A 13910-nucleotide genomic window follows, 5' to 3' on the forward strand; every position below is an offset into this window, starting at 1 on the left:
TGCCTGAAGGGCCACTTGTTTAATTAGATTCTTCAGTTAACTTTCTGTGGGTATTTCCCTCTAGAAGAAAGTGCGCTTTCAACTTTTTAAGTGTATGGACAACAGTTATGCCCAGAAGGATTGCCCCTGCAGCAGTCTGGAAAGTCAATTAAAACCTTGGGGAACCTGTTAATAGCTTGTGGTTAGGTGAGTCTGAGGCTCAGAGAATCTAGAATATTGACTCTTTATTACAGGTTTCCTTCCAAAAGACTTTTCTCTGTTGGACTTAGCCTTCTCTGTGGAGTCTTGAATGAAGCATCTAGGGCAGAGGATCTAGAATATTGACTCTTAGTGGCAGGTGTCTTTCCAAAAGATTTTTATCTGTTGGATTTAGCTTTCTCTGTGGAGTATTGAATGAAGCATCTATAGGAAAAAGTCACGTAAAAAAATTCTGCCTCTGTATCAACATCATCCATGTGAAATAAATTAGGACAGTGTCACCGTGTGATGAACTATGTGGATGTTCTCTTTACAGATTATATATAATCTACAATAGAGGGAAAATTTCATTCTGCACACAAGAATATTTAGTAATATATCATCAAATACCACATCTCTCCATGAGCCTAATGAGTGGAATATACTCTTGGATTACAATTAGGCAAGACGTACAGCAATGTAGTACCTAAGAGAGAGAGCTCTAGAGTCAGCTGGGTGTCAGGCTCATTGTCACACACTATTCAGCTGTGTGTTCTGGACAAGTCCTTGGATTTTCCATTAGTAACCTGGGCATAGTAATATCACCCAGGTTGTGTCATTGTGAGGTGAGTAGATAATATATGTAAAGCTCCTGATCAAGTTCTCATCGAATAGCAAGCATTCAATCATGTTACCTCTTATTACCTGATACTAGTCCAGGTTGGATGCTAATTCTTGTATATTTTTTTAAAAAATTAGTTTGTATTTTACTGATAGAATAGTTTTAAATAAAAATTGCAAAGATATATCAGAGAATTCTTACCCATGTGCCACAGTGAAGACCCAGCACAATCAAAAGAAAAAAAAAAGATGTATCAAGGAGTTCTCACATACTCTACACTCACTTTCCCTTATAGTTAGCCTCTCATACTGCTATGAGACTTTTGCCACAATTAATAAGTCAACATTGGTGCATTAATATTAACTGAACTCCAGTTTTTTTGTATTTCATCAGTTTTCCTTTCTCCATTCCAGGACTCCATCCAGGATATTTTTTATTTTTCATATCTCTTTGGCTTTTCTCAACTGTGATAATTGTCACACTTCCCTTGCTCTTGATGATCTTGACAGTTCTCAGATATTTTGTAGAGTTTGCCTAATGTATTTCTCATAGTCAGACTGAGATGATGAGTTTTGGGAGGAAGACCACAGAGGCAAAGTGCCTTTCTCAATACGATGTATCAAGAGTACACCCCATCAATTTATCACTGACCATATTAACATTGATCACCTGGCAAAGGTAGCATATACTAGGTTTTTAGTTTATATATCTTTTTTTTTTCTGTACTGTACTCTTTGAAAGCCAACTGCTAAGAGTACCCCACACTTAAGGAGTCGGAATTATGTTCCAGCTTCTTGATGGCAGAGTAGCTACATAAATTGTTTGGAATTATATACAGGAGATTTGCCTATTCCTCATTTTTAAAATTTAATCCTTTATTTATATCAGTTTGGACTGATATAAACTATAAATAAAGAATATTTATATTTTATTATTGGTTTATAATTTAATACTCTTTTACTGACTTTCTTGCTCAAATTGTCTCAGCTTTGGCCACTGGGAGTTCTTTCAGTTGACTCTAGTGTTCCTTTGACATATCTCTGTTGCTCTATTTCTTAAGCACTTCCTTATTTTCTGTCACTGCATGATATCTCAGGCTCATCTTGTATACTTCCTGCCCCAGCCCTACAACTGTTTATTTCTCCAAAAGCATCCTAATCCTCTTTATTAGAGAGTGGTGCTAGAATCCAAAATCTGGGCACTGGATCTGCTTGTTAAGATTGGGACATTGATGTGTCCAAGGACAGAGCTGGGAAGTATGTATATACCAATCCATATGTAAGCATAAGCACGGTTATTTCTATATTGACCCATCAGCACATGTACTAAGCTAAATTTAAATTCATACTGATACCTTTACCTTGATTCCAGTAACACATGATCTATTCTAGCTTTTTCCTCTTGCTTATCAGTAACCTTCCCCACTCCAGGTGTAATAAACTTGGATTCTGTCTTCTGTCACCCATTTCATTTATTTTCTCAAACTTGGTATGCGTGTACAGCTATTTCAGAACTGTTAGCCCATACCCTGGGATAAACAACTTTACCAACTAGAATATAGTGCTTATATTCTACTCCTGAATATAATTTTAATAGATTTGAATCAGCCCATGAACCCTCAGGGAGTCCCTCATACAGAATCTATATTTGGCATTCTTATGTCTGTAAGCCTTTCACAACCTGAGCAGAGTGATTGACACATCGAAGCAGATTTGCATGAAGTCTGAATCCTGTATGTGCTTTAGCCCTAGACCCTTCACAACACTAATCTTAGGAGCTTTTCTTTTAATTCTGTGACAGATATTGCCTGAAGTCTCACTAGCCATGAGTTCTTATTAAGCCCTTAGGAATTCTGAGTTTGGTTCTTTCTAGAGATGCTGTTGGGAGATACCACATAAAAGGCAATATATCATTCCAGAAATCCCAACCAACTTTGGAACAGATAGCCTTGTGGTCTAAGGATCGTTAAATCTGGATAAAATGTCAGTGTAAAATATCAGCTAATAGTGCCCTGCAGAAATGAACCTCACATGGAAATCCAGAGTATATCCCATTTGTAGGTGATGGGGCATGTAATAAACCTTATGGCCTATATTTAAACACCAGAGCCTATGCAGAACAAGGACGGTTTCTATTCCAAGCTTCCATTTTATCACTCAGCATGTGAATTCCAGGAAAGAGGCTGAAGTATAAGATATTCTTAATATGTAGACTTTCTATGTATAGCATTTTGTCAAGTCATAAAGACTGTACTGTATTAACCAGAAGTCAATCATAAAAGTAGATTTACAATGCTAACGCCATGTAACTTTTAAGGTTTTGTTTTTGTAATAAACAAGACCCTATATTGAATGCCAGAAGATGCTGTTAGACTCTAAAATGGTAGAGCTAAGTAGAACTTTCACAAATAGTTCTTGTATTTCTGCAAAATGCACTCTAACTTATTCAGTTCAGTTCAATTCAGTTACTCACTCATGTCCAACTCTTTGCGACCCCATGAATCGCAGCACACCAGGCCTCCCTGTCCATCACCAGCACCTGGAGTTCACCCAGACTCATGTCCGTCGAGTCAGTGATGTCATCCAGCCATCTCATCCTCTGTCGTCCCCTTCTCCTCCTGCCCCCAATCCCTCCCAGCATCAGACTCTTTTCCAATGAGTCAACTCTTTGCATGAGGTGGCCAAAGTACTGGCGTTTCAGCTTCAGCATCATTCCTTCCAAAGAAATCCCAGGGCTGATCTCCTTCAGAATGGACTGGTTGGATCTCCTTGCAGTCCAAGGGACTCTCAAGAGTCTTCTCCAACACCACAGTTCAAATGCATCAATTCTTCAGTGCTCAGCTTTCTTCACAGTCCAACTCTCACACCCATATGTGACTACTGGAAAAACCATGGCCTTGACTAGATGGACCTTTGTTGGCAAAGTAATGTCTCTGCTTTTCAATATGCTGTCTAGGTTGCTCATAACTTTCCTTCCAAGGAGTAAGTGTCTTTTAATTTCTTGGCTGCAGTCATCATCTGCAGTGATTTTGGAGCCCCCCAAAATAAAGTCTGACACTGTTTCCACTGTTTTCCCATCTATTTCCCATGAAGTGATGGGACCAGATGCCATGATCTTTGCTTTCTGAATGTTGAGCTTTAAGCCGACTTTTTAGCTCAATCTAAACACCGCAGTTTGAAACTTGGGATACTACAAAAGGACAAACGGTTGACAAAAAAAAAAAGAACTCGAATAACCTTAAATCATGGAACTCCCTTACATTTGTAAAGGAAAGCATGTTTCTATCATCCATAAAAATGTTAAGTGGAGCTTTGAGCATATTATACGTCCTTAGAGTTTGGAAAAAGCCAAGATGAATAGGCTTGCCAAGGATTCTGACCCAGCAGGTTGCTGGGAAGGGGGTTAGCCCCTAATGAATTTTAACAATATCCCAACTTCCCACATTGGCTAAAGTAGCCAGCTCTCAGTAACATACTCCATCTCTGTGATTACCTGTCAAATGCTTATTGCAGACCTGCAAAGATTAGTTACTCCAGAGGGAGTGGTTTATAACTCCATGACATGGTTTTGCGCCAGATCAATAAAAGCAAAGGCACACGACAGGCTGCCCTTATTTTCTCTCTGTAGAGAAACAAAGAGCCCCACAGTTAAACTGAATGTTATTGACTAATCCTCAGCATCACTTTAGCACACCAGGGATTGTCCTCATTTGTTTTCAACATAACACTATAAGCTTGTGAAATATGAGTTAGCTAAAATGCAATTGCATTTTCAGGGACATGAAGGCTTACTATACATTACCAGCAATTTACAAGGAGCCTGCTGTTTATGTGCCATGTAACCAGGAGATTTTTCTCTTAACAATAGATTGTGATGATGTATTTTTAAATATGTCTGTATTGTTCACATATGTTAAGATCAGTTGGGTTTAAGTAATAGAGATTCAGCTAATAACAGTGATTAAAAACACACACTCAAGTAAATGATTCCTATTTTCTTTTTTTCAATCCTACATAGAAATTCATTTACATTTTAGTAAATTGAATAGAGAATAATAGAAAAGTCATATTTTTCTGTTATGGGAACAGAGAAAATGTTTAGAGAAAGAGGAAAATAGAGCCAGAGGAAACAAAATATTCGAAATTTTAAAACTCGAGCATGAAAAATGCTGGACTGTTGTCTTACCACAAAGTCTTTCTGGAAAAGCATTAAGAAAATTTAACAGCCCAGGCCTTCAAGAAAAATTGAGGGCATTTTCATCCTTTGAAGTCATTATTTTAAAAATGACCTGATTAATTTTCCTTCAATTAATCTGATACTCAATTCATTTAAAAGAACATCAATTTCACTTTCTTTGCTTGATATGTTAACAATAAAATAATTACAGTTCTTTGTATTTCAATCTGAATAGAGATTGTATCAAAGCATGTATTGAATATTTAGTGCTCTCCAGTAAAAAGAGGCAGCAGAGAGATAAAAGGCCAAGAAATCAGAAGAACATTTTCTCCAGGAATTGTTATGTTTACTAATATTTCTCCAAACACTTCCTTGTTATGATGAGAAAAAAGAATGTTTGTTTTGCTTCTTTTTATTTGGAATTTAATGCTATTTGAAAAAGCAGCATAAATAGACCTACATGCATAGTGGGAAGGTTGTACTAACTCAATGGAAAGAACAGCCATCAACAAAAGTACTTCATTGGAGTTTAGCATTCTTTTAAATTATTTTCAGTTTTTCCATTTTGGACATTAACACTAGGACAGTATTACTAAAGACCCAGAACAACTAAAGTCAAACTAATGTTTTTTGCTAACTGATGTCTCATCTGTTCTGGAACTGCTCCATCGGTTGCATAGGGCTGTTCTTGTGTGCATAGTGCCACTTGGCAGGGACCAGATCCAGCACTCAAGAGCACTGCCTCTGTCCTTGGTAGCTGTGTGACCTTGAATGCAGAACCCCTGGGATTTCGGTGACCCAGCCAATGTGCTTCCTTCTCAAATCTGAATCTAACTAAGGCATAGACCCAGGAGTGAAACAGATGGAGATAAAATATGAGATAAAATATGCTTTATTAATAAAGTGAGATTGCATACATAGATAACTCAAAAGAATTTATTAAAAAATTTAGAACTAATTTGTACATTTGGCGAGCTTGCAGAATACAAGAGCAAAATAAAATATTAATATCAATAGTATTTCTCTATACAGGCAACAAATAATTAAAATGTTTTTCAAGTACACCAATTGCAGTTGTTGTTGAGTTGCTAAGTCATGCCAGACTCTTTGCAATCCCATGGACTGCAGCATACTAGGCTTCCTTGTCTTTCACTATCTTCTGGAGTTTTCTTAAACTTATGTTGATTGAGTCAGTGGTGCCATCCAATCAATTGTAGGAGTGCCATAAAAATCAAATGCCTGCATACTGAAAAATCATAAAACATTGCTGGGATAAATTAAGGAAGCTGTAAGTAAATGGAAGCCTCTAGAAATGCTCTATAACATGATCTGGGGAGCAGGTACATGGATATGTCCATATGTCAGTTCAGTTCATTTCAGTCACTCAGTTATGTCCAACTCTTTTCGACCCCATGGACTGCAGCATGCCAGGCTTCCCTGTCCATCACCAACTCCATATGTAAACATTTATTAATCTGTATAGTAAAAATTTCTGCATCATATGTGAGTTATACCTTGTTGAAAAAGTTTCTAAAAGTAAAAAAAACAACCTGAAAAACGAAAAAATCTAAACTGGATTAAGGACATGGATAAGATATGTGCAATACTAGATAGATTAACCAGTCTATTCTACTGGCACAGGGCAGTAGCTCACACAGTAAAGGATTTGCCTGCCGTGCAGGAGACCAGAGTTCAATCCCTCGGTTGGGAAGATCTTCTGGAGAAGGGAATGGCAATCCCCTTCAGTATTCTGGTCTGGAGAATCCCATGGACAGAGGAGCCTGGCAGGCAACAATCCATGGGGTCACAAAGAGTCAGACACAACTGAGAGACCAATACACACACACAGCCTACTGGCTCAACTGGACAGCTACAGCCCACATTTACCAAAGGCTGGAGAATCAACCACAACCATTGAGAACTGTCAAGTGTCATCCTCCCCATGAGAGAGAAAGAGGTTGAGCTGAGCATGCATTTCTTTTCCCCAGTACTGCAAAAAGATGAGTCATCCCTCCCTTCCCATCGGGCAAGACAAGAGGCCTGAGGTGGTGCTCAGTAGGAGTCTCTTCACAAAGGAGCATTAAGTAAAGAGAAAGGAAGGCATTTCTCCCCAATGGAGACTTCACCTATCTGTGCTTTAAGCTTCTCAATGGTAAAATGGTGATAATAGACCTAAATTCATACAGTTTTAAGGATTGAAAAATGATAACATATGTAAAGGACTTTGCTAAGTACCAATAAAGGTAGAACTGGAGTAGCAAAACATAGACACTTTAGAGGGGGGAAGACATCTTCAGGAAGATAATCTGAATACACTTGTAGCATTTTTTAGGTCAGGAAACTGAGACTCTAGCTTCCTAAGAAACTGGACTCTAGGAGATCCAGACCTTGTCCAAGTTCCAGAGTTTGTTGGACATGTATTGTTGATATATTACAGCAGAAATGCCTCTAGTATTACTGAACACAAGTTCATGTACTCAACACACAGGGAGGCCAAACAGACTGAAATGTCAGAGTATGGAGCAGAGATTTATTTCAGGACCAAGCAAGGAGCATGAGTGGCTCATGCTCAAAAAAACCAGAACTCCCTAATGGCTCAGCAGGGAGAAGTTTTATAGTCAAGATTTGGGGTGAGGGCTGAAAGGTTCATGACTTTCTCTGATTGATCAGGGGTGGTAACAGGAAAATTTCCAGGGCTCCTGAAGTTACTGTCTTCCACCTGGGTGAGGGCCTTGCTTCCTACAAAAGAACTAGAAGATATCGTTATGTTCATCCTTTAAGGAGGAATCTGCCGGGGACCAGCCCCGGCTGATCCAGGGTATTCGAAGGAGAGACGGCGTAGGCGAAGATCAGGAAACAATTGCTTAATTAAATGTTAATTAAGGATATAAAGAGTAATAGAATGAGGATAGCTCAGTAGGAAAATTCAGTGAAGAAAAGAGGCTGAATAATTCAGCCAGAAGGTAAGAGAAAGAACGACATGGTGAGACCAAGTTTCGGTGAACAAGGCCCGCAGTTTATTTTTCAAAGTAGTTTTTATACCTTAAGTTATGCACAGAGGATAATGGGGGAAGGGGTAGAGTCTTGCAGCAAACCAGGCTTTCTTCCTGCAAACTTATCATATGCAAAAGCTTAGGTGATTTGCATCATCTTCTGGCCCAGAGGCCTGTTAACATTTTAAGACCTTTTCTTCAGAAAACTTATTTTTCTCTAAAGGTGATTGGTCAGGAGCCACCCTCCAAAAGCGTTAGATAAAGTTGCATTCCTACAGCGCAAAGGTGTGGTGGGCTACAACAAGAAAAAGAATTAACTCAAGGGTCCCAGGTTACAAACATTAAAGCTACTATTTACACCAATTATATTAACCAATACACTGCCAGGGACACAGCAGGTAAGGGATATGGAAACTTAGCAGCAAACATTGGCCCAACAAGTGAAAATCCCTTCACCAATACAATTTCTAATCAATCTTTTAACTGCTCAAAGGAATCTGTATTTAGACAGTTTAGAACATCTCCTGCCTCTCACAGTTGGGAGGCTCTGAACAATCACATGAGGCCGGAAAAACCTATTCAGGCAGGCTAGAGGATTTCCAAAGGAGTTTGTAGGTTAAACACTGTCACACCCAGGAATTATTAACTGGAGCTGTAAGCTAACTCTTTTTTCAGAGAGGTAGTGGGGGACAGCCCCCCGTAAAGTCAGAGGTGTAGGTGAAAGCACAAAGCAGAAAGTAGGCAGACTCTGGTTTGGGGGGTATATGCTCGAGAATTTCCAGGGGGACTCCTGAAGCTCGATCCCGCCTTTGCGTATGCTGAGCCTCCTTCCTCATGACCTTTGTCATGGGCGGAGTTTCTCACGCTGGCTCCCGGCAGTGATAGAATTCCAGTTGAGCTATTCCAGATCCTGAAAAGTGCTGCACTCAATATGCAATATGCACTCAATATGCAATATGCCGGCTCCCGGCAGGAATCAGTACAGCCCCCTGGCTGTACTACTGTTTCTTGACTGCTCCATCTTTGTCCCTGCATTCCCTGTCTTCCCAAAAGCAACTGTTGGAATCTGCACTTTGGAACTCAGGATGGTCAAGGAGGCCGAATGAAGCCCGTTTCCTACAAACAAGAAATTGTGCTTGGTCACTCAGTCCAGTCCGACTCTTTGTGACCCCATGGACTGTAGCCCACCAGGCTCCTCTGTCGATAGGAATTCTCCAGGCAAGAATAGTGGAGTGGGTTGCCATGCCCTCCTCCAAGGGATCTTCCCAACCCAGGGATCAAACCCAGGTCTCCGGCATTGCAAGTGGATTCTTTACCATCTCAGCCACCAGGGAAGCCCAAAACAAGAAACTGGAGACAGAGAAAGGATTTCTACCTGGGAGAGCCTCACAGGGTCCTGCTCCATTTCACTAGGTTCCAGGTGTTTAAGTGCCTAGCCCAGAGCTCTTTCTGCTATACCACTCTGCTGGATAGCCATCCTATATTAGGCAGCAGATAGAATAGCCAAGCCTTTGCCCCACCACCGTGCATTTCCTGTTTTCAGAGGGTATACAGTCTGTTTCTTCTCCCGTGGAGGCCCTGTGTGCTGTGGCACTCAGGCAGCAATTTATAGCCCTTGTTGTGTTCTTGCAATAAGAACAAGGTTACTATTTCGAATCAAGGTAGCTATTTTCACATTCCACTGTGAAGTAGTTAGGCAGGTATTCTTTTGAAAGTAAATAAACACAGTCAACCATGATTATTTGATTCCATTTAGTATATTAGAAAAAGTAATGGTTTAATGATACCCTAGTGGCCTGTAACAGTTAACGCACCACAGAAAATGAATCATAAAATCCCCTTTTCACTAATAACTCTGAGACTAGTGTTATTAAAAAGGCACTAAACTCCTGGGAGTCAGAGTGATTTCACCTTCCCACTAAGTGACAATATTATTAGTTTGGATTCTGTATTCACTGGTCATGAAAATATAGGATCTTTGGACAACAGGAAAACCTGTCACATATTCTGTTTGTTTGTTGATGAATTCTTGCAACATCATCTGGGACCATCGCTGCGGCAAAGAAAATGGTCCCGTAAAGGCCATGTGTTTTTTCTAACTCAGTGCCAAACCTTTCCAAATGCTGGTTCATTCTGAGCTGGGGTAGAAGCTGGAAAGAGACTTCTTACTGACAACAGGCACATCCCCTTCAAGTGCAGACCTGGTGGAATGGTGGTAGGGAAGTACATGTGTCACTGCAGATTTACACAAGCACACAAGCTGGTTGTGTTTATTTGGAAAAGGGTTTGCATAACAAATATTCCCTGAAGACATGTGCTTAGCCTCCTGGTTCTCTGTATGATAAATACTGACAGGATGGGCTTCTTCTTAATTGGAGTGGAGCTAGTGGTAAAGAAGCTGCCTACCAATACAGGAGACCTGGGTTCGATCCCTGGATCAGGATGATTCCCTGGAGAAGGAAATGGCAACCCACTCCAGTACTCTTGCCTGGAAAATTCAGTGGACAGAGGAAGCTGGTAGGCTATAGCCCATGGAGTTGCAAAGAGTTGGACATGACTGAGTGACTTCACCCACCTTACTCATAACATTAGTAAATAGATACAGGTTGTTTTCACCTGATAATTATTATTAAAGGTGCATTATATACATCTTAATAGTAGCTATCAAAACAAAAACAAAACAGCAAACTCAGTGCTCATAAGGTTTGTCCCCAGTAGAAAACTTTCCAATTGGTAAAGAACACATATTTTCTTACAGTTTGCTCCCAGGGCTGACTTTAATAGCAGCCACTTCAAGTGGATGGTTTTAGCAGAACTTTCCTTTAATAGTTGCTGCTGCTGCTGCTAGGTCACTTCAGTCGTGTCCAACTCTGTGCGACCCCATAGACAACAGCCCACCAGGCTCCCCCGTCCCTGGGATTCTCCAGGCAAGTACACTGGAGTGGGTTGCCATTTCCTTCTCCAGTGCATGAAAGTGAAAAGTGAAAGTGAAGTCGCTCAGTTGTGTCTGACTCTTAGTGACCCCAGGGACTGCAGCCCACCAGGCTCCTCCGTCCATGGAATTTTCCAGGCGAGAGTACTGCAGTGGGGTGCCATCGCCTTCTCTGTTAATAGTTGCTAGACCTCTTTAAGTAACTGCTACGTTGAAGGTTATTTTGTCATCTAATTTTTGTCTATTTTTTTCTTCTTTAACTGCTGCTCCTCTAATTCTAACAGCTTTAACATTTAACTCTAACACTTGGAGGTTTCAAACAGTCTTTAAAGGTTCATTTAAAACTTATCAGATATATGGTATTAATTTATCTCTATTATATCCTGATATAATGACAGAAAAGCAAACTAACATTTAAGATCCAGGGGTTCTGGGTGACATAAATCACCTTATTTCAATGGCTGCTTAGTTTTTGCAAGGAGGATGTTTGTTTTCTGCTTTATATAACTTCTATACTTATTCTGCACAGTTTGATTCTAAAATGCCCTTTCTGCCTCTCTTGCTCCTATTTGTTTCAATTAGGAAAACTAGAAAATCACACTCTTAACAATTTCCTATTAAGCAGCACTGGAAGATGAGTTAAAATTGAGTTTTCCCCCCTCAACCTGGCCTGGATATTTCAAATCTTACTCACAGTATAGATACAAATGTATATTTTTTACATTTTCAAGTGTACCTAAATAGATTAGTCTTAGAACTCTTTATAAATGTCTTGTTTAATCTCAAGCTCAACCTCAAAGTCAAAACTCTTTACCATTTCTTCTAAACATTTCAAATTCTCTAAGTTCCTAAAATATCCTGCTATTATCCAGCCCAGGCACTTTAGGGTCTAATGGCCTATTTAGGCTGTCATCTGTGACATGGGTGAGAATAATGGCAGAGTTTTTGAAATTCAGAGATAAAACTAAATGTTTAGATTAAAGATGTAGTGTGACTCTTCCATCAAGAAGCATTTTGCCTGAGTTTCTGATAATTCAGTTCAGTTCAGTCCCTCAGTCGTGTCCAACTCTGTGACCCTGTGAATTGCAGCACGCCAGGCCTCCCTGTCCATCACCAACTCCCGGAGTTCACTCAAACTCACGTCCATCGAGTTGGTGATGCCATCCAGCCATCTCATCCTCTGTAGTCCCCTTCTCCTTCTGCCCCCAATCCCTCCCAGCACCAGGGTCTTTTCCAATGAGTCAACTCTTCGCATGAGGTGGCCAAAGTACTGGAGTTTCAGCTTTAGCATCATTCCTTCCAAAGAAATTCCAGGGCTGATCTCCTTTAGAATGGACTGGTTGGATCTCCATAATTAGCAAATCTTATTCAAATATTTCTGTATAGCAAATCATATATAAGAAGAAATTCATACTAACCAGTTCATTTCACTCTTGGTTTTTGTGATCTTAGAGATGATAAGATTAGTAGAATCATCAAAATAAAATATTGAGGTTTAGATAACGCACAAACTGAATTATGATGGATTGTGGATTGTCACAAAAGATATAAAAAAACACTTTTCCAGGACTGTGATATAGGGAGACTTTTAATATAAATCTCTGTGAACCCAGAGGAAATAAGAGTTATTTTCATTGCTCTTTAAGGATTTCCTTGCAATATGCGAATGTCTTTATTTTTACCGCTATGGTGTTTGTTTTATATGTTATAAAGCCATTATTGAATTCAGAAAATAAAATGAATAAACTATTTGAAGATAGAATATACTATCTATCTAGAGCTAGTCACAAATACAAAGCTTAGACAGGTATGTTTGGCTTTCCCTTCTTCTGAGAGCCCTGAAAAGCATTTGAGAATTAAACATGCAGGTTTAGACTTCATGACTGCAACCTTGGAAGTAATCTGTTTTTATGTTACAGGCAATGAAAGCTTAGAAGAGAACTATGTCCAGGACAGTAAGATGGGGTTTGTCATCAATGCCATCTATGCCATGGCGCACGGGCTGCAGAACATGCATCAGGCCCTCTGCCCCGGCCACGTGGGCCTCTGCGATGCCATGAAGCCCATCGATGGCAGCAAACTCCTGGAATTCCTCATCAAGTCCACGTTCATCGGTGTGTCTGGAGAGGAGGTGTGGTTTGATGAGAAAGGGGATGCTCCTGGAAGGTAAAGCAGACCTTTCCGTAATGGATCCAAATAATCCTGTGATCCTCTCTAAGCCAGACAGATGGACACTCTGGCTCTTTTTGGTCACGTGTTTTCTGGGTGTCATGAGGGTAGATACAACTAGACAGCTAAAAGGATGGGGCTAATGTTAGATGGAAATGGCATTATAAAACACACTCCACTATCATCTTTGGTCTTTCCCCAGAAGGCCCAGGACCTTCCTGCAAGCCCAAGAAACCAGAGTGAGTATACCCGAACAGCAGAACCCTCCCTGGCACTGCCAACATCTGGTCAGCATGTTCTGATTGATCAATCCCAATGCCATACTGCTTGTGGAATATTTTAATCTTATCTGCTCAAAGAGCTTAATATATGAAGAGAACCATATGTGTCCCTTTTTCTCAGGCTATCTTATGTTCCAACTAACATGTTTCTTGGAACAAGAAAGAAAAGAATTTTCTGCCTCGTACTGAGTCTCTATGGCTTCCAAAGAATTAATCAAGAAGCAAAGGAAAATTAAATCTAACTAAATGTATATACATATATTTTCTCCCAAGTCATTTTATATACTGTCTCCTCTGCAGTACTTGATTTTATAACACCAATTAGTCCCTATGTAATTGGTATATAGAAGATGATATCAGTATAAAGAGTAGTTGTGTTCATTCATAGAGATTTTCTTAGGCAAAGGATGATCAGAATACTGGGATAAAAATTAAAACCGACAACAGGAAAGAAAAAAGGCCCTCAGTCTGGCTGCTGCACAGAATACCCACAATCTCTCTCTTTTTTTTCCCCTCATAAGCCCTGTTATCTTTCAGTATGAAAGCTTGCAGAATGGGAG

The 13910-nt window shown here is 39.9% G+C and overlaps 1 protein-coding gene across 3 annotated transcripts in view; it reads left to right on the plus strand.

Annotated features, from left to right (window-relative positions):
- GRM1 (glutamate metabotropic receptor 1) overlaps positions 1–13910 on the plus strand; it is a 417414-nt gene that overhangs the window by 334422 nt on the left and 69082 nt on the right. For all 3 annotated transcript variants that reach the window (XM_027551773.1, XM_027551775.1, XM_027551774.1), the window contains exon 5: positions 12820–13066. In XM_027551773.1, coding sequence (XP_027407574.1) covers positions 12820–13066 — 247 coding nt within the window. The remainder of the gene's footprint in view (positions 1–12819; positions 13067–13910) is intronic.

Source organism: Bos indicus x Bos taurus, chromosome 9 (assembly GCF_003369695.1).
Source record: "Bos indicus x Bos taurus breed Angus x Brahman F1 hybrid chromosome 9, Bos_hybrid_MaternalHap_v2.0, whole genome shotgun sequence".
NCBI lineage: Eukaryota > Metazoa > Chordata > Mammalia > Artiodactyla > Bovidae > Bos > Bos indicus x Bos taurus.